Here is a 19,072-nt window from a genome sequence, read left to right as displayed (position 1 = left end):
TGAGCCATCTACTACCCTCTCCATGTTAGTGTCCTACTGAGTGTGGAGCTGCTGACCACTGAGTTCCCAGGATCCATTTCTTCAGGTCCTCATGATCATACAGCGGGCATTTTACTGGCTGAACCTGATTTTAGATCACAGTAGACGTAGCAGAAGGGGAAGAAGGCATCATGAACATGGCGATGTTTGGGCTGATCTCAAACAACACAAGGGTCTGCACAGGACAGAGCCGAGAGGATACCAGGGACACACGGCAGTCCAAGCAGTGGCCGGTGCATGAAGGACTGCTCTGCTTAAATAGTCAAGCTTATTAAATAGCCTAGCTTATTTGAATAATGCACGATGTATATGTCTTCGGTGTGTGTCTTGATAAAGTTTTAGAAGTTGTATTTATTTATTTATTGAGGGATGGGATGTATGTACAGAGATCAGAGGACAACTTTTAGAAAATGGTTCCCTCCTTCCACCATGTGCTACCCGGGAATTGAACTCACGTCTTCAAGCTTGGCAGCAAGCACCTTTACCTGCTGAGCTATCTTGCTGGCCCAAACCAAGAAAAATAGCAACCCAGGCAACATTTCTTTCTTTTTTTTTTTCTTTTTTTTTTTTTTTTGGTTCTTTTTTTCGGAGCTGGGGACCGAACCCAGGGCCTTGCGCTTCCTAGGCAAGCGCTCTACCACTGAGCTAAATCCCCAACCCCAACATTTCTGATTCATCCCTGGCCAGTTCAGGTATTCCACCAGTCTCTGGATGCCAGCCATTTTCAGTCCCCGTCCTTCACCTGCGTGGGATTCTTTGACATGTACTCCGTTCATGTCTTGCTTTACAGACTTGGTGCTACGTTTGTGTCGGCATTTCTGTTTGTTTCCGACAACAGTAGTTCATTCTTTCCACAGTTGTGTAGTAGGCCACAAATACAAGACTTGAATATTCCATAACATGCCATAGGTTATGTGTACTTAGATTACATTTACAGAGAGTTAAAAAAAAAGACTTATTATCATTGCACATTTGTGTACGTGGTGCGGGGTGGGTGGGTGTGCCCCGGTGGGTTTGTAGAGGTCAGATAACATTGTGGGCTGAGTTATCTCTATCTTTGCATGGATCCAGAGGATCGAACTCAAGTCATGAGGCTTGCTCTGCAAGCCGCTTTACCCACTGAGCCCTCTCATTGGCTCGCATTTGTGGATACTTATTTCTATTTTTCATAGTGCAAAGGATGCCTCTAGTGGCTTTTTATGCATTTATTGAAGAGACAGTAGGGCTTAGCATATCCGAGCATCAGAGCATGAAAGCAGAAGTCGGGTTTGCCCATGGGTGGCCCCCTGGGTAGGCTCTAACGATATTTTTAAAGTTGAATTTTACTAATTTTCTTTCTTTCATTCCCTCACTCCCTCCTCCTCTTTCTTTTTTCTTTCTCTACTTTTTTTCTAAGATGGGGTTTCTCTGTTTAGCACTGGCTGTCCTGGAACTCTCTTTGTAGACCAGGCCTTGAACTCACAGAGATCCACCTGCCTCTGCCTCCTGAGCACTGGGATTAAAGGCGGGCATCACTATATTCAATTTCTCTATCCTTTAAAACAATTTTTTTCCAGACAGAATTTTACTACATATCCCTGGCTGGAACTTATTATGTAGACCAGGCTGGTCTCGAACTCAGCGTCTACTGGTTTCTGCTCCCCAGTGCTGGGATTGGAGGTATGGGCCTCCATGCCTGGCCCTTTCTGTTTTTATTTTATTTTCTTCTCTGTGTGGCATTGGCTGTTCTGGAATTCGCTCCTTAGACCAGACTGGCTTCAAATTCACAGAGATCCACCTGCCTCTGCCTCTCCAATGCTGGGTTTAAAGGTGTGTGCCACCACAGCCTGACCCTTTCTGTATTTTTTGTTTGTCTGTTTTAAATTTTTTATTAGATATATTTCTTTACCCTTCCTGTATTTTTTTTTAAAGATTTATTTATTTATTATATATAAGTACACTGTTGCTGTCTTCAGATACACCAGAAGAGGGCATCGGATCTCTTTACAGATGGTTGTGAGCCATCATGTGGTTGCTGGGAAGTGAACTCAGGACCTCTGGAAGAGCAGTCGGTGCTCTTAACCGCTCAGCCATCTCTCCAGTCCACCCTTCCTGTATTTTTAAGGTGAGGATTTATATACTTCACGATGGCCACCACATAACTGTGAGGAAGACCTCGGACCTTTGCCTCCACCTCCCACAACCTATAATTATAGGCATAAGCCACTCCCCCACCCCCACCAACTATTAGGAGTTTCTTTTGTCTTGTTTTCAGACAGTGTCTCCCTGTGCAAAATTAGCCTGGCCCTGGATTCTCAGCCCTCCTGCCTCTGCCTGCTGAGGGCTGGAGTTACAGACGTGAGGCTACACACCTGGTTCCCAGTAACGTTTGGTTGTCACATCTTGGACAGCAGATGCGCCCCCTCCCCCACCCCCCACCCCCGTGCTCAGTGAATGTAGACCTGAAGTGTTGAACATCACAGTTTTACAGGATGTCTCCCCACGACAAAGAGCTATGTCATTCCAAAGGGGAGCGGGGACATTGCTGACCTGCTAGTTCAGTTTGGAGGCTTTTGGATGCTACCAAGCTTATCTGTGGAAGCTCGCATCAGGCAGGTGATGGGGAGGCTGTGGGTGAGAGCTCTGGAGTGGTTCTGTTTCTGTCAGTGGTTCCCATACCAGCTGGCATCCATCGCTAGACAAGATCAACTTGTTGGACCACCCCCGTCGTTCTCTGGCTGACCACACGTTGGAGGGCACCCTGCATGTCCCGGTTGCGCAGTGTGTAGATGGCTGGGTACAGCAGCGGCGTGAGATTTATGTAGATGAGAGACACCAGCTTATCTTCCTCCAGGGAGCGGCTGCTCAGGGGTCTGGCGTACATGGCTGTGGCACAGCCGTAGTGGAGCACAGCCACCGTGAGATGGGATGCCACTGTGTTGAAGGCCTTGCGGCGACCAGCGCTATCCCCCACCCCCAGGATGACCACCAGAACCCTGGTGTAGGACAGCAAGATAAGGATTAGAGGCAGCACCAGCAGAAGCATGCAGGCTGCCAGTAACACGTGTTCCTGAAGCTCCCGGTTCCCACAGGCCAGCACCAGCACGGCCGGGAGATCACAGAACACGTGATTGACAAGACCGCCGTGGCAGAAAGGCAGCTGGAATATAGCGGTGGTAAGGCCCAAGGCTAGGATCGAGCCACCCAAACAACAGCAAGCTAGAAGGGCCCAGCAGAGCCCCGAGGTCATGAGCTGAGGGTAGTAGAGAGGACGGCAGATAGCCAGATAGCGGTCCAAGGCCATGGCGGCTAGCAGCAGGCATTCAGAGCCACCCAGAGCCACGAAGAGACCCATCTGGGCGGCGCAGGTGGAGGGTGCCACCGCCTGGCCACCAGGAGGCAGGAGGAAGCCAGCCAGCATCCGTGGGGTGAGTACCAGTGTGTAGGCCACCTCTACTGCAGACAGTGAGCCCAGAAAGAAATACATGGGTGTGTGCAGGGTGGGTTCTGCCAGGGCCAGGCCCAGAATGAGCAGGTTCCCAGCCAGAGTGGCCAAGTAGAGTGGCAAGAGGAGAGAGAACAGCAGCACTCGGAGGCCCTGGGGCCACCCTGAGAAGCCTAGGATAACAAACTCCTGTGGCACTGTCCAGTTGGGCTCAGACCAGTGGCTCAAGGTGGGGCCTGCTGGGGGACAAGCCAGAGAGAAGCATCATGGCGGACACCTTCCTCCCAAGATCCAGGTGCCCCAACCTTTCTTCTCCTGGACCCAAGAATGCCATGCCAGATCTCTATAGCCCGCACTATGATGGTTCATTTTATTCTGCATATCTGTGTTTTCATGTGACCTGTGGGGGTCAGAAGAGGCACTGGAACCCCCAGGAGGTGGAGTTAGAGGGAGTTGGTGCTGCCAACAGAACTTGAGTCACCTGATAACAGCAAAAGGTCTTCATGAGCAAGAGCCCTGTGTTTGTGAACTTAGCCACTGTGACTAGTAGGCCTGCTTCAGGACGGAGCTTGCCCCTTCACTTTACACTTTTTGCGTTCAAAGGCGCCCTAAGCACTTCCACTCACATGCCAAATTCCCTCTGGTCCTACTTGGACCTGACTCATGGTTTTCAAGGCAAAACCTCCCTTTCTTCTGGACACAGAGATGACCAGAACTGGAAATAAATATTCCTGGATCAATTCTCTCTCCCACATTTTCAAGTATAACAAGGAGGGAGCTGGAGAAATGGCTCAGTGGTTAAGAGCACTGGCTGCGGGGTTGGGGATTTAGCTCAGTGGTAGAGCGCTTGCCTAGCAAGCGTAAGGCCCTGGGTTCGGTCCCCAGCTCCGAAAAGAAAAAAAAAAAAAAAAGAAAAAAAGAGCACCCGACTGCTCTTCCTGAGTTTGATTCCCGGCACCCACACGGTGGCTCACAACCATCTGTAATGGGATCCGCTGCCCTCTTCTGGCACGCGGGTGTATGTGTAGCTAGAACAGTCATATCCATAAAATAAGTAAATTAATAAATCTTTCTTTAAAGTATTAGTGAAGAAGCACACCCTGCCAGCCAGTGGAATCTCATACCACACTACCGATCCTCATTTCCGTCTCCTACATAATCACAACCTACCCTCGTGGGTCCTTTCACTCCCAACGCAGTGGTTTTACAGCATCATCATTTAAAGTCTGTGTGTATGTATTTGTGTGCGCACATGCATACATGTATGTGTGTGCATGGGTGTGTGGAGATCACACGTCTACAACGGGTGACTTTCTCAATCCCTCTTCATCTATTTTTAAGACAGAGTCCCTCACTAAACCTGGGGTTTGGAAATTCTTCTAAACTACCTGGCCAATAATTCCCAGGGATCCTTCCAGGCTGGGCCTTACGGGCACATGGCACTGTGCCTGGCTCTTTAATGTGGGTGCTGGGACTCGAACTCAGGTCCTCATGCTTGCAAACATGCACTTTGGTGATGGTGCTATCTCTAGATTCACTTTTTTCCTTGAGGTGAGGTCTCTATATGTAGCTCAGGCAGGTTTCAGACTCATGACCCTCCTGCCTCAACCTTCCAAGTGCTAGGTAGGTGTATCACCATCCTTGATTGTTCTTATAATGATGTCATAGTGCCAACTAGAGTAAGTTTTTATCAAGAACAGTACAGAATCAACATCTAGACTCCCCCAGTGAGGGGCTGGGGTGTGGCTCAGTGGTAGAGCATCTGCCTAGAATCCCCCAGTGAGGGGCTGGGGCATGGCTCAGTGGTAGAGCCCCTGCCTAGAATCCCCCAGTGAGGGGCTGGGGTGTGGCTCAGTGGTAGAGCCCCTGCCTAGAATTCCCCAGTGAGGGGCTGGGGGTGTGGCTCAGTGGTAGAGCCCCTGCTTAGAATCCCCCAGTGAGGGGCTGGGGGTGTGGCTCAGTGGTAGAGCCCCTGCTTAGAATCCCCCAGTGAGGGGCTGGGGGTGTGGCTCAGTGGTAGAGCCCTTGCCTAGGATTCCCCAGTGAGGGGCTAGGGTGTGGCTCAGTGGTAGAGCCCCTGCCTAGAATCCCCCAGTGAGGGGCTGGGGTGTGGCTCAGTGGTAGAGTCTCTGCCTAGAATCCCCCAGTGAGGGGCTGGGGTGTGGCTCAGTGGTAGAGCCCCTGCCTAGAATCCCCCAGTGAGGGGCTGGAGGCGTGGCTCAGTGGTAGTGGGACTAATTACTTGGGTCTCAGTTCTCATACATTGGCTTGGCACCCCCACTTGCCCTCAGTTATCATCCTGACCCAAGTTTCCAGCCCCGGAATCTCAGAGAACCCCGGGCCTCGCCCTTCCCCATGGCACTTGTCCCACATTCTGCTGAGTTCTTCCTAAACACTCTTGGCGTCCCATCCCTGTGACTATTAGACTCTGCTGGGTGTTCTACTCATCAGTTTCCTGTCCAATACCTCCCCGGACTATTAGAATTGATCCATTTCCACACTCAGCTACCAAAGATCGGGTCAACTATGGCATGCATTCCCTCTCCTTTCTCTTCTTTTTTTTTTTTTTTTTTTTTTTTTTTTTGGTTTTTTTTTTTCAGAGCTGGGGACCGAACCCAGGGCCTTGCGCTTCCTAGGCAAGCGCTCTACCGCTGAGCTAAATCCCCAGCCCCTCCTTCCTCTTCTTATCCTCCACACGTTCCTTCAACATCTTCATCGCCATCATCACCATCACTTGTGTGTGTGTGTGTGTGTGTGTGTGTGTGTGTGTTTGTGTGACGCTTCAGATGGAATCCAGATAGATCCTCACACCAGGACCCTTTCCGAATGCTATACAAGCGCTCTACCATCAGATGACATCCCTACCCCTAAGTCTAGGCTGGCCTCACACTCTAAAGCCTTCTGCCTCAGCTTCCCGCATATGGGAATTACAGGCACATGCTACTTCATCTTTTCTTTTCCTTTCCTTTGAGGAACCTGAAGTATCTTCAGAGGATGCAAGCGTTCTGCCACTGAGTAAGCTCAGGACCCCCTGAAAACTAACTCAAGCTCTGGGGCTGGAGAGACGGCCCAGGGGATGGGAACGAATGTCTTGTAAGCATGAGGACCTGAGTTCAATCCCCAGGACCCAGTCTTTTTTTTTTTTTTTTTTTTTTTCTTTTCTTTTCTTTTTTTCGGAGCTGGGGACCGAACCCAGGGCCTTGTGCTTGCTAGGAAAGCGCTCTACCACTGAGCTAAATCCCCAACCCCCCAGTCTTTTTTTTTTTTAAACCTACACTACACAGCCTATGACCCCAGCACTGTGGAGGTAGACATAAGATACACGGCAAGCAAAAGAACCCCCCCCACCTCACAAACACACACACACACACACACACACACACACACACACACACACACACAAGAGAGCGTGTACAGAAAGCTACCCCAAGCTCATTTCTCCCAAGAAGCACCACTGGCTACATCCAGTCTCTGCTCACCCACCTACCTTCTCCGCCATGAGACCAGGAGAGCAGGCTGAGGTGAAGCCCCACCATCACTGCAGCTGTCCTCAGTCCTTAGCCACTGGTCCCTGTCCTCACCGGAGGCTCGTGATGGACTAAGGTCATGTTGTAGAGCTCAGTCAACGGGGAACCATGACATCAGTCCTCCGGTGCTCACTTTGAACTGCTGTGCTGGACACAAGTCAGAGCGCACTGCAAAGCGAGAGTCGGGCCTTATGTCTCTTCTATGTCTGCTGTTTTGTGGCACTGTAAGAAGTTGAGTTTGTGGATACGTTATTATTTTCTTTTCTTTTTTTTTTTTTTTCGGAGCTGGGGACCGAACCCAGGGCCTTGCACTTGCTAGGAAAGCGCTCTACCACTGAGCTAAATCCCCAACCCTGTTATTATTTTCAAAATAAACTGTTTTTTTCTTTTATTTTTAATTTTTTTTTTTGGTCTTTTTGAGACAGGGCTTCTCTGTGTAGCCCTGGCTGTCCTGGAACTCACTCTGTAGACCAGGCTGGCCTCAAACTCAGAGATCCACCTGATTTGTTTCCCTGAGTGCTGGGATCAAAGGCGTGTGCCATCCCTGCCCAGCTATATATAAACCATCTTTAAAATATGTGTGTGTGTGTGTGTATGAGTGTGTGTGAGTGTGAATGTGTGTGTGAGTGTTTGAGTGTGAGTGAGTGTACATGAGTGAGTGTGTGTATATGAGTGAGTGTGTGTGTGTGTGTGTGTGTGTGTGTGTGTGAGAGAGAGAGAGAGAGAGAGAGAGAGAGAGAGAGAGGTTATGCACACTTGCCTGTGTGCGGTGCATGTCACCCTGGCTAGAGGTTACCCTAGGGATCTTCCTCAACAATTCTCTTCTGTTTAAAAGGACTTATTTCATTCATGTGCATCTGTCTCTGAGTGTGAATATGTGCACCTATGTGTGGGCGCCTGAGTAAGCCAAAAGAGGGCGTTGGGTTCCCTGGAGCTGGAATACAGGCAACTGTGAGTCACCAAATGCATGGTCTGCCAACTGAAACTTGGGTCCTCTGGAAGCAGCCAGGACCCTTAGCTGCTGAGCCATCTCTCCAGGGCTCCCCCCCCACCTTATGTTTTGAGACAGGGTCTCTCCCTGAATCTAGAACAGACTGATTTGGCTGGCTGGTCCCCCTCACTGGGGCTGCAGACACCCACTGCCACCCCTGACTTTTACATGGATGCCGGCTGTCTGAATGAACATGGGTCCTCATTTCTGTTTCATGGCCAGCTTTTCCCACCATCCTCTCCCCAGCCCACATCTTATTCTTGTTAAACATAGTTTAGGCTTTTCAAACAACCCTAAAAATATTAAGTCACGTGGCACATGCCTGTAATCTCAGTACTGGAGAGCTGGATGCAGGAGGATTGTGAGTTCAAGACCAACTTGGGTTCAATAATGAAATGCTGTGTCAAAAACACCGATGGGGACAGCAAGGTGGGTAAAGGTACCTGCGGCCAGCCTGACAATCTGAGTTTGATCCCCAGGGCCCACAGAGCGGGAGGAGACAACCAAGTTGTCATCTGATCTATGCACCCAATAAAGGAATAATTTTTTTTTCTGAAGGAGGTAGGCTATTCCTTTAGACCAAATACTCACAAGGCAAGGGCATGCAGATCTCTGTGACTTCCAGAGCAGTTTGGTCTATAAAGCAAATTCCTGGCCAACTAGGGCTACATAAATGAGATTCTATCTAAAAAAAAAAAAAAAAAAGAATTATATAAGCAGGAGACATGTTAACTTGATCTAAGCACTATACAATATCCGGACATCTTGAGACACATCTTTGTGTGTGTTTTGTTTTTTTGTAGTCCTGGCTGTCCTACAACTTGCTCCTGTCCTAGACCAGGCTGGCCTCGAACTCAAAGATCTGCTTGCCTTTGCTTCCTAAGTACTGGGGTTAAAGGTGTGCACTCCTACCATCTGGCTGAAACATACCTTTTTATGTTTTAATAAAATGTTTGTTTTATCTGTGTGGGTGTCCTGCCCATGTCATGTCTATGCACTACACACATGGAGAGCCTGAGGAAGCCGGAAGAGGGCACGGGCTCCCCTAACACTGGAGTTAGAGATGGTTATTAGTCACAGCCACCAGGAAAGCCAGGTCCTCCGGAGCAATCCGTGCTCTTAACCACTGACCCATCTCTCTGATTTTGTGTTTTTTTATGTACCAGTTAAAAATAGAGTTTAGTTTAAAAGACATTTTGATTTATTTTTCAAGAGCCCTTGAACAAGTCTGAAGGCCAAGTGGGGTGGCACATGCCTACGATTCCAGCACTTGGGAGGCTGAGCCAGGAGGATCTTGAGTTTGAGGGGTTTGCTTGGACACCATGATGAGGTCCTATCTCAGTTTTCCTAACTAGTTAGCTAGCTAACATCATCATCATCACTCTCTTCTTCCTCCTCCTCCTTTCCCTCATCTTCCTCCTCTTCCTCCTCCTTATCATTACCATCATCATCCTCATCATGGAAAATAAAAGTAAAGCTAAGTATGGTGGCACAGACTAAGCTCCAGCACTCAGGAGCCAGAAACAGGTGGATCTCTGTGAGTTTGAAGCCAGCCTGGTGTACAGAGCCAGTTCTAGGTCAGCCAGAGTTATATAGTAGCTATGTGTTTCAAAAATCATCATTACCACCACCACCACCACCACCACCACCACCACCACCACCACCACCATCACCATCACCACCATCACCATCATTATCACCACCATCATCATCACCATCACCACCACCATCATCACCATCACCATCATCATCACCATCATCATCACCATCACCACCATCACCATCACCATCATCACCATCATCACCACCACCACCATCATCATCATTACCACCACCACTACCACCATCATCACCATCATCACCATCACCACCACCACCACCACCACCACCACCACCACCACCACCACCACCACCATCATCATCATCGTCATCACCATCAGCTTGTGTGGTTGCTCAGTGGTAGAACACTGGCCTAACACGTGAAGCCTTGAGTCAATTGTCAGCATCACAGAAAGGAAAAGAGGGAAGACACTGGCTTAGTTTAGAAAGAGAAGCCAGTTAGCAGGGTGGGATGGGAGTGTTAACCTAGGCATAACACAGTGGCAGTTTTGGACAGATCTTAGAAGAATCTGTAACTCTTTTGAGCCAGTGACATGGCTCGGCAGGTAAAGACACTTGCTGCCAAGCCTGAAGACCCACGTTCAGGCCCTGGGACCCACATGGTGGAAGGAAGAGAACTGAGCCCTTGCAAGCTGTCCCCTGACCCCCCTATGTGAACACAACTATGTGCACATGAATACATGTTATAAGCAAACAGAGTCTCTTCCTTGTGATCCCGGTGGTGTGTGTTTGTGCATATTGCATTCAGCTCAGGGGTAGCCTCAGGTAACAGTGAGCTCTGGAATGTTCTGGGGTAGCCTCAGGTAACTGAGCTCTGGAACTAGAGTCAGAGCTTTGGTCTTTGATGTGATATGTTGATGTTTTTGAGACAGGGTCTCATGTAGCCCAGGCTGGCCTAGAACTCACCACATAGCTGAGAATGACCCTGAACCTCTTCCTCTCTGAGTGCTGGCATGACAGGCATGTGCACCACGCTTAGCTCCTGTGCATACAAGGCGAGCGCTCTACCAGCTAAGCCAAGTCCTTAGCCCTCTGACGTGATATCTCATGTTACTTACCCAAGTCTCGTTTTACCCCTAGGTGCCAGGTTCCTCATCCGAGGAGTCTGATGAGACACGGGGGCTCCCCTACAATTCAGTTGAGATCATACTTACCAGGCATCAGCGATCACGGTGAGATCCCCATCTTCTCTGGCACCAGCAGCGCCCTCAGCCCACAGGGTGGTGGCAGTGATTGTTTTGAATGGTGTGCGTGATGCATGGCAGAAGGGTTCCTGCGGTTAGGAAGTGACAATGGATTAAACAAGCAAGCAGGGCTGGTGAGGTGGCTCAGGGGGTAAAGGCACTTGCCACAAGGCCGCCAAGGTGGCCAACCTGAGTCCAATCCCTGGTAACCATTTGTAGGACAGAACTGACTCTGAAGTTGTCTCTGACTGCCACACGTGCATTGTGCATTTGCTCATGCACACGCATGTGTGCACACACACATGCACGCACACTTGTGCGCACATGCAATCCAACTAAATAAATATAATAAAAGTTAAAAGAAGGGGTTGGGGGGTTGGGGATTTAGCTCAGTGGTAGAGTGCTTGCCTAGCGAGCGCAAGGCCCTGGGTTCGGTCCCAGCTCCGAAAAAAAGAAAAGGAAAAAAAAGTTAAAAGAAACGTGGGGCATGGTGGGATACACCTTTAATCCCAGCACTTGGAAGACAGAGGCAGGAGGATTTCTGTGAGTTTGTGGCCAACTTTGTCTGGGTGGTGAATTCCAGACAGCCAGGGCTACATAGTGAAATCTTGTCTCATAAAGGAATGATTGAGAACAGACAAGGAGGGGTTGGGGATTTAGCTCAGTGGTAGAGTGCTTGCCTAGCAAGCGCAAGGCTTTGGGTTCGGTCCCCAGCTCCGGAAGAAAAAAAAAAAAAAAAAAAAAAGAACAGACAAGGCTAACACATCAAGATCTGACTGGCTTTCCCTTCGCTTCCTGCCCACAGCATAGCTGTGTACCACAACTCACACACAAATATTTATCTGGGCAGATGGAGCAAGGTGTGGAGAGAGCAGGACACAGGGCAGGGGCTTGTAACATATCCAGGCTCCGTTCTCCTGTTGCCTTGACACCAAGACCCCAGCCCTGGACAAGGAGATGGGCAAAGCACTTGCTGTGTGAGCCCAAGGACCTGAGTTCAATTCCCCAGGTCCTGGGTAAAAGTCAGATGCAGAAGTGATTCTTCTGTAATTGTGGTGCTTCTGTAGGGAGCTGGGAGCTGGGTATAGGAGAACATGCAGAAGGTGGTAGGTCAGCCAGTCTGCTGCTGTGCGCACTGGTGAACAGTAGAGACCCTACGTCAAGGGGAAAGGTGAGGGCTGACCTTTTGTCCTCTGACTACCACATGCACAAGCTGGCACACACACACACACACACACACACACACACACACACACACACCCCTACACACAGATTCTAGCCTTTCTCTCTCACTCCCATCCCTACAGTCCCAGGTTTTCCTGGGTCTTGACACCACTTCCAACTTCCAACTTACTCTTCAGAGGCCGTGTACTCTCTAAACACTGATGGGGGGGAAAGGAACGAAATGAGAACAGCAGCCATTACTGCAACTGATGGCCCTGACACCATTGAGCAGTCACAATGTACAAGTGATGTTTTAAGCAATATCCTTGCACAGTATCCCTTCCTACATCGTTACAGCTTATGTTGCTGCAAGACAATTACGCGATAGGCATTATTATTAATTTGTAGATGAGATCAGAGAGGGTTGCTTATGAAAGGGGAGTCACACAGCTTTTCCTTGCCCTAGTATTTTTCCCAATGCTGATATTGGGGGTGGGGAGAAGGGCTTGCTGCACTCTTGTCTCTCTCATATGCTTATATATCCCTCCATCCACCTGAGGAGAAAATGAAATAAAGCAGAGGACTTTGAGGTACGCAGAGAGCCAACAGAGATGAAGAATTGGAAAGACCATAACTAGGAGCTGGATGTGAGGCAGGTTATGGCTGCTCACAAAGCAGGGCAGGCAAATGCCAAATTGAGACGAGAGAGAGAAAGGGAGAGAGAGGTAGGAGAAGAGAGAGAAGGTATTGAGAGACAATTTGGTAGGAAAAAGATTTGTGTGTATGTGAGAGAAAAATGGAGGAGAGATTGTTGGGAGAGAGGAGAGGGACTAAAAGTCAGTAAAGAAACTTGAGAGGAAAAGACAAGAGGGAGGAGAAAGGCTTATTTCAGAGGGAAATAAGAGATTAAGAAAAGAGAAAGAGAGGGAGAGGTGAGGGGCTGAGAAAGAAAGATAAACTAGGGGTTGGGGATTTAGCTCAGTGGTAGAGTGCTTGCCTAGGAAGCACAAGGCCCTGGGTTCGGTCCCCAGCTCCGAAAAAAAGAACCAAAAAAAAAAAAGAAAGAAAGAAAGAAAGAAAGAAAGAAAGAAAGAAAGAAGGAAAGAAAGAAAGAAAGATAAACTAGGGAAGCAGAAAGAAAGTCAAAATCAAAGAAGAGAGAGAGAAAGAAAAGCAGAGGAGAGAGAGAGAAGAGAAGAGAGAGATTGGGAGGGGAAAAGTGAGAGAGAAGAGGGAGAGGGAGAGAGAATAGAGATTTACCATGGAGTTCACGAAGCGTGGATTTCCGTTGGAAAATTTCACTGGAAGCTTTGCACTTCAACCCCTGGCAGTCACACTCTGCCGACAGCCATCTTCTCTCGCTCCTCCCCTGCCAGCCCTGGACAAGAATGGCCTGAGTATGGACTATTAACCTCAGAAGACACCTGGACCCAAGCAAGCCCTGAATTGCAACCCTCTGATTTCTATTTGGCCAGTCCTCTGTCCACATACCAACTCTGGCAACAGTGGAAAGTCTCACTTAGAACTCGAGGTTTGCATCAATAAGGTGATGTGAATCCAGCCTGGAAAGGCTAAGCCCGGTCCATCGCAACACAGACCCACCACAGCTACTTTTAAAATTCTCTCCCACCCCTGCCTTCTGCCTCAGTCTTCACTGGCAAGTTTTCCAGCAACATGAGTATGTCCTGATCCTCAGTTTCTCCTGGATCTCAGGCACGTGCATCTCAGAATGTCATTTTTCCACCTGGAAATGTACCTATTCTTCAAAGTCCACATCAAACAAATATACCTGAAAATAATGCAAGCGAAAAATTATAAAATGATACTATCGATCTTGGGAAAGGCTTTTGTAGAAACAGAAGCAGGCTGACCCTATCGATAATGCCCCACTGTTTGGCTCCCCTGATATCCCAACTTCTTCCAAAGTAGGGACGAGATTCTTACTCCGAGTCAGGAAGGAGATGCTTAATGGGTTTCCCAGGGCCCACTTAAGGGTCTAGCTTGAACTAAAGCCCCAGAGTCTCGTTAGCACGTCCTGTACCCCACTGTGATGTCTGAGGAGTATTGGGGGGTCTCAGAAGGATGAAGCTTGAGGGACTGGTGGGAAAGGAACATGGGAAGACAGAACTTTAGTATCTTGGGAGAGCCTGAAACTTCTGGTCCAAGGAGACAGGAAGGCCTTCTCCCAGCAGTGATGGCAACAGGAAGAGCTGGCGGAGACCGGACCCCAGAGGAATGAGGAGCCCAGAGCACTTTGAGGAGAAGCTCCCTAGAGAAAGAAAAGAAAACTTGCTACTTCTGTGTTCAGTTTTTTAATAACATTTACCAAAAGTTTGAACTCAGAAGTGATCAAGAGTCTCATGGTTTAGAGACCTTGACTAAGACTGATGTCAAAGGTTGGGTGGTGGCACACATCTTTGATCCCAGCACGTGGGTGGCAGAGGTAGGCGGATCTCTGGGTTTGAGGCCAGCCTGGTTCACAGAGTTGAGTTCCAGGACAGCCAGAGCTACACGGACCGTAAGAAACCCCCGATAAACAATGGTCAGACAATCTATCCACTGTCTAGCATCCTCCGGGACAACCTAAGTTCAAATAAGAAGCCACAAAGCTCTGGAGGGCCAGAGGGTGGGAGGGAGCGAGGGCTGGAGGGGGAGCTGGAGGGCAGGTGGGCAGGCGGGCAAGCAGGAGGGAAGGAGGGCGGTCAGGAGGGCTGAAGGGCTGGAGAAGCCCATGCTTGCTGCACATACACTGAGTCTGAGTCTGATGGTACCATTTGTTTAGAAGGCTAGGCCTGGCAGCACACACTTGTAATCCTGGCACTGGGGAAGCAGAGATGGGAGGATCCCTGGGGATTGATTGGCAGCCTGTCTAGTTCAACCAGAGAGCTCCAGCTTCAGTGAGAGGCTTTGTGTTTAAAAATAATGGTGGACGGTCCCCAGCTCCGAAAAAAAGAAAAAAGGAAAAGAAAAAATAATGGTGGAGAATGATTGAAGAAGACGCGCGCACGCGCGCGTACACACACACACACACACACACACACACACACACACACTGATGCAATCATAATAATCCAATACTTCGTCCACCCTCAGAATAAATGCAGACAAAAGAGGAGAAAACGTTTTGTTCGCTCTGTCATCTTATCCTCAGAGCCAGCACAACCCGGAGAAGAGTGAGTCACCTCAGTCACAAGTTTCCCATAGGAGCAGGGACTGAGGAGGACCTCAGCTGCCTTCATCGGCAGCTGCCCCAGCAGCCCTTTCTATTGCCACACACACGGCTCTCTCTGCCAAGGACCGTTGTAATCTTCACTGAAATGAATGGTTGCTATGGGAACTTCCTAGCGTCCACGCTGTTGTTCTATCTTGGGGCAGGAGCACCCCACCTTGCACCTCTGTAACAAGCATCACCATGACTTCCGCATTAACAATCCAATCTGCTGGTAAAAGTCTTTATTTGCCCAAGCCAGTCCATGTGTAGGTGTGTGCGCAAGTCACGTGTGCATGCACACACTCAAGTGGGTGTGTGAGTTTACCCATCCATGCGTGTGGAGGCAGAGATAGATGTTGAATGTCTTCCTCAGTTGCTCTCCACCTTATTTGGAGACAGTGTCTCTAGCTGACCCTGGTGGGAGCTCACAGATCTGAGATAGATTCCGGGGCCAGTGGTTCCCAGAGGTTGACCTGTCTTCACCTCCCCAGCGCTGAAGTTACAGGCACCCATAGCAGCACCTGGCTAAGCCATGGATGCTGAACACGGGTCCCCGTGCTTTATGTGGCAGCCATGTTGCCTGTTGCGCTATCTTCCCAGCTCTCTGGCTGCTTCTCCAAATGCACAGGAAATAGCATGAGGTTGCAAAGAACACACACACACACACACACACACACACACACACACACACACACCCCAAAGGCAGTAGGACCCTGGTAGGCAAGCACAACAGAGCTCCAGGGACTGGTTCTCCGTAAGAGATGTCTGTATCAGTTGAAAAGGAATCCCAAATAACGGGCCGGAGAGATGGCTCAGTGATTAAGAGTGCTGGCTGCTCTTTCAGAGGACCTGAGTTCAATTCCCAGCACCCACCTGACCTCTCACTACAGTCTGTAACTCCAGTTCCAGGGAATCTGATGCCCTCTTCTGGCTTACAGATGCACTGCACACACACACATAATGAACAGACACACAAGCCAAACACCCACACTATTAAGATAATGAAACATCTTAATTAAAAATTTAAATAATGGTCCTCAAGACAGCTCAAAAGCACGACTCAACATTGTGAAAGGAATACATGACTAAAATGAGAGTTTAACAGAGATTGAAATCACTTTTTAAATAAAATGACCTCGTGAGCTGGAGAGATGGCTCCGTGCTTAAGAGCACTGACTGCTCTTCCAGAGGTCCTGAGTTCAACTCCCAGAAGCCACATGGTGGCTCACAACCATCTGTAATGAAATCTGATGCCTTCTTCTGGTGTGTCTGAAGGCAACTATGGTGTACTCATATACAAAAACTAAATAAAATATTTTTAAAACAGACCAGGTGTTTGTTTTTTATTTTAACAGACAGTTCTTCAATGTATTATTTCATGTGCACGGTGTTTCCCTGCCTGTCTGTATGAGCACCTTGTGTGTGCAGTGCACATGGTGGCCAGAAGAGGGCGCAGGAGCAAAAGCGGGAGATCAAGAATGCTCACCAAACCTTAGGGTAAATAAGTAGAAAAAAAAAATGGAAGGAGATTCAAATAAAGAAAACCAGGATGTAAAGACATCACAACAGATGCCAAAGAAATAAGAAGGGTCATAAGGGATTATTCTGAACAATTTTATAACAACAAATCAGATGACATAGAAGAAATTAATAAATGGCTAGGAACACAGAAGTTACCGAAACAGAATGGATGAGGAGACACGCAGCTAACAAGATCAAATTACAACAAGAAAGCCCAGGACTACGTGGCTCTTGCAGTATATTCTACCAAACATTTGTAAAGAATGAGCTAACCCGGAATGGTGGATCACACCTTTAATCCCAGCACTCAGGAGGCAGAGGCAGGCCGATCGATCTCTGTACCATCAAAGCCAGAGAGTCCCAGGAAGGACAGGGCTACATAGTGAGACCCTGTCTCCAAACAAGAGGGGCGGGGTCCGGAGATCTAATCACCAGCAGACAGCTTTGTAGTGAAGAGCGTACAGTGCTCTTGCAGAGAATCTGTGTTTCGTTCCTAGAATCCACATCTGTAAGCTCACGACCACTTGTTACTCCAGCTTCAGGGGAATCTGGCTTCTGTGAGCACCTACACCCACATGTAAATATCTACACACACACACACACACACACACACACACACACACACACACACCCCGCCACCACTGTAATTGAAGGTAAATCTTCCAAAAAAAAATTTCCAAAAGTAATCAATTCCAATGTTCCTTAAAAACATCCAGAGAGGGGTTGGGGATTTAGCTCAGTGGTAGAGCGCTTCCTTAGCAACCGCAAGGCCCTGGGTTCAGTCCCCAGCTCTGGAAAAAAAAACCATCCAGAGAGCTGGAGAGATGACTCAGTGGTTAAGAGCACTGACTGCTCTTCCAGAGGTCCTGAGTTCAAATCCCAGCAACCACATGGTGGCTCACAACCATCTGTAAAGAGATCTGATGCCCTCTTCTGGTGTGTCTGAAGACAGCTACAGTGTACTCATATACTTTAAATAAATAAATCTTTTTTAAAAAATCCAGAAATATCGGTCCCCAGCTCTGAAAAAAAGAACCAAAAAAAAAAATCCAGAACTATAAAGAGGGCTATTTCCAACTGCTTCCATGAAGCTAGCATGTCCCTAATGCCAAAGCTAAAAATACAGGAAGAAAGAAAAACTCCAGGCTAATGTTCTTAATGTTCAAAAGCCTTCAATACTACACTAGCCATGGCACTCAAAATACTCAAAAAAAAAAAAAAATAGAGACATTAGATTCAGGACTTCATCCTTGGCTACAGAGCAAGTTGGAAAACAGCCAGGGCTGCGGGAACCCTGCTTACAAACAAACACTTCCCCACTCTCTAGGAGATCAAATTCAACTGCATCTAGTAGTAAACGGGGTTTGTCTTTGGAGGACAAGGATGGTCGAATATATGCAGCTAGATCATTGTGAAACACGATAGCGACAGAACTAATACACCAACCCGCCCGCCATGGTCATCTCAGGAATTCCAGAAAAACACTCGCCAAACTTTGACATCCATGTCTGACATTCCAAAATGTTTCAATACAGTAGACGTAAATGGAAACTTGAGGTCAGGAGGTGGCTTCAGAAGGAAAGCACTTGCTCTGCACCTGAGTTCAGATCCTCACATAAAGCCTGTAGATTCAGCAGTCCATCTAAATCCCTTTCAACATCTTTCCAGTCCCACGGAATCCTGATGCTTCCAAAGTCGTACAAGCCATCTTGAGCAACACCACCACTGAAGGCATTACGGTCTGCGTTTCAGAACACATTACACACTCATCTACAGCCGTCAAAGCATGATGGCACCAGCATATAAACAAACATGCAACTCCAAAGCTCAGGGGACATCCTGGGAAGGAAGCAGAAGAGACATGAGGGGCTGGAGAGATGGCTCAGTGGTTAAGAGCACTGACTGCTCTTCCAGAGGTCCTGAGTTCAAATCCCAGCAACCACATGGTGGCTCACAACCATCTCTAATGGGATCTGATGCCCTCTTCTGGTGTGTCTGAAGACAGCTACAGTGTACTCACATACATAAAATAAATAAATATTAAAAAAAAAGAAGGGATATGGAGCCAGAGGATGGGGAGAGAGAGCTGTGAAATGCTGTCTTTTGAACTGAACTCACGAACTCATAGTAGCTGTGGTAACCCGCCAGCTGAAATTCCCTTGGGGCAGTTGAGGGGCTCATGAGGTCCCACTCCTAACTGAGCAACTAGGCTGATTGCTGCTAGGTATGGGGAGAGTAATTTTTCTTTAGGGCTGTGGCCATTGGTAGATTGTCCATGCTCCAGTGGATGGCCCTAAACCCAGGCACATCCAGGCAGCACTAACAGATTCTGTGAGTTATAAGGAAATGAAGAAGAGGGAGGCTGGAGAGATGGCCCAATGGGTCAGAGCA

General features: G+C 48.4%; 1 protein-coding gene across 1 annotated transcript; it reads right to left on the bottom strand.

Annotated features, from left to right (window-relative positions):
• Nucleotides 1–2,634: 2,634 nt before the first annotated feature.
• On the bottom strand, nt 2,635–7,090 carry LOC148002205 (olfactory receptor 10AC1-like). Its single transcript, XM_087579661.1, has 2 exons — nt 6,951–7,090; nt 2,635–3,699 (listed from the first exon to the last, which is right to left on the bottom strand). The coding sequence occupies exons 1-2, from the start codon at nt 6,997–6,999 to the stop codon at nt 2,714–2,716; spliced, it is 1,035 nt and encodes a 344-aa protein (XP_087435787.1). The 5' UTR covers nt 7,000–7,090; the 3' UTR covers nt 2,635–2,713.
• Nucleotides 7,091–19,072: the final 11,982 nt, after the last annotated feature.

Source organism: Rattus norvegicus, chromosome 12 (genome assembly GCF_021556685.1).
Source record: "Rattus norvegicus strain SHRSP/BbbUtx chromosome 12, alternate assembly SHRSP_T2T, whole genome shotgun sequence".
Taxonomy (NCBI): Eukaryota; Metazoa; Chordata; class Mammalia; order Rodentia; family Muridae; genus Rattus; species Rattus norvegicus.
The sequence above is the reverse complement of the archived record's forward strand: the minus strand, read 5'-3'. Positions and strand labels throughout refer to the sequence as shown.

Excerpts from the sequence above, each read along its gene's own strand:
- LOC148002205 (XM_087579661.1), bottom strand. The coding sequence starts at position 6,999 with ATGGTGGGGCTTCACCTCAGCCTGCTCTCCTGGTCTCATGGCGGAGAA. Across the intron at positions 3,700-6,950 it reads CTGGTCTCATGGCGGAGAAG|GCCCCACCTTGAGCCACTGG; the intron begins GTAGGTGGGTGA and ends GTCCCCCAGCAG.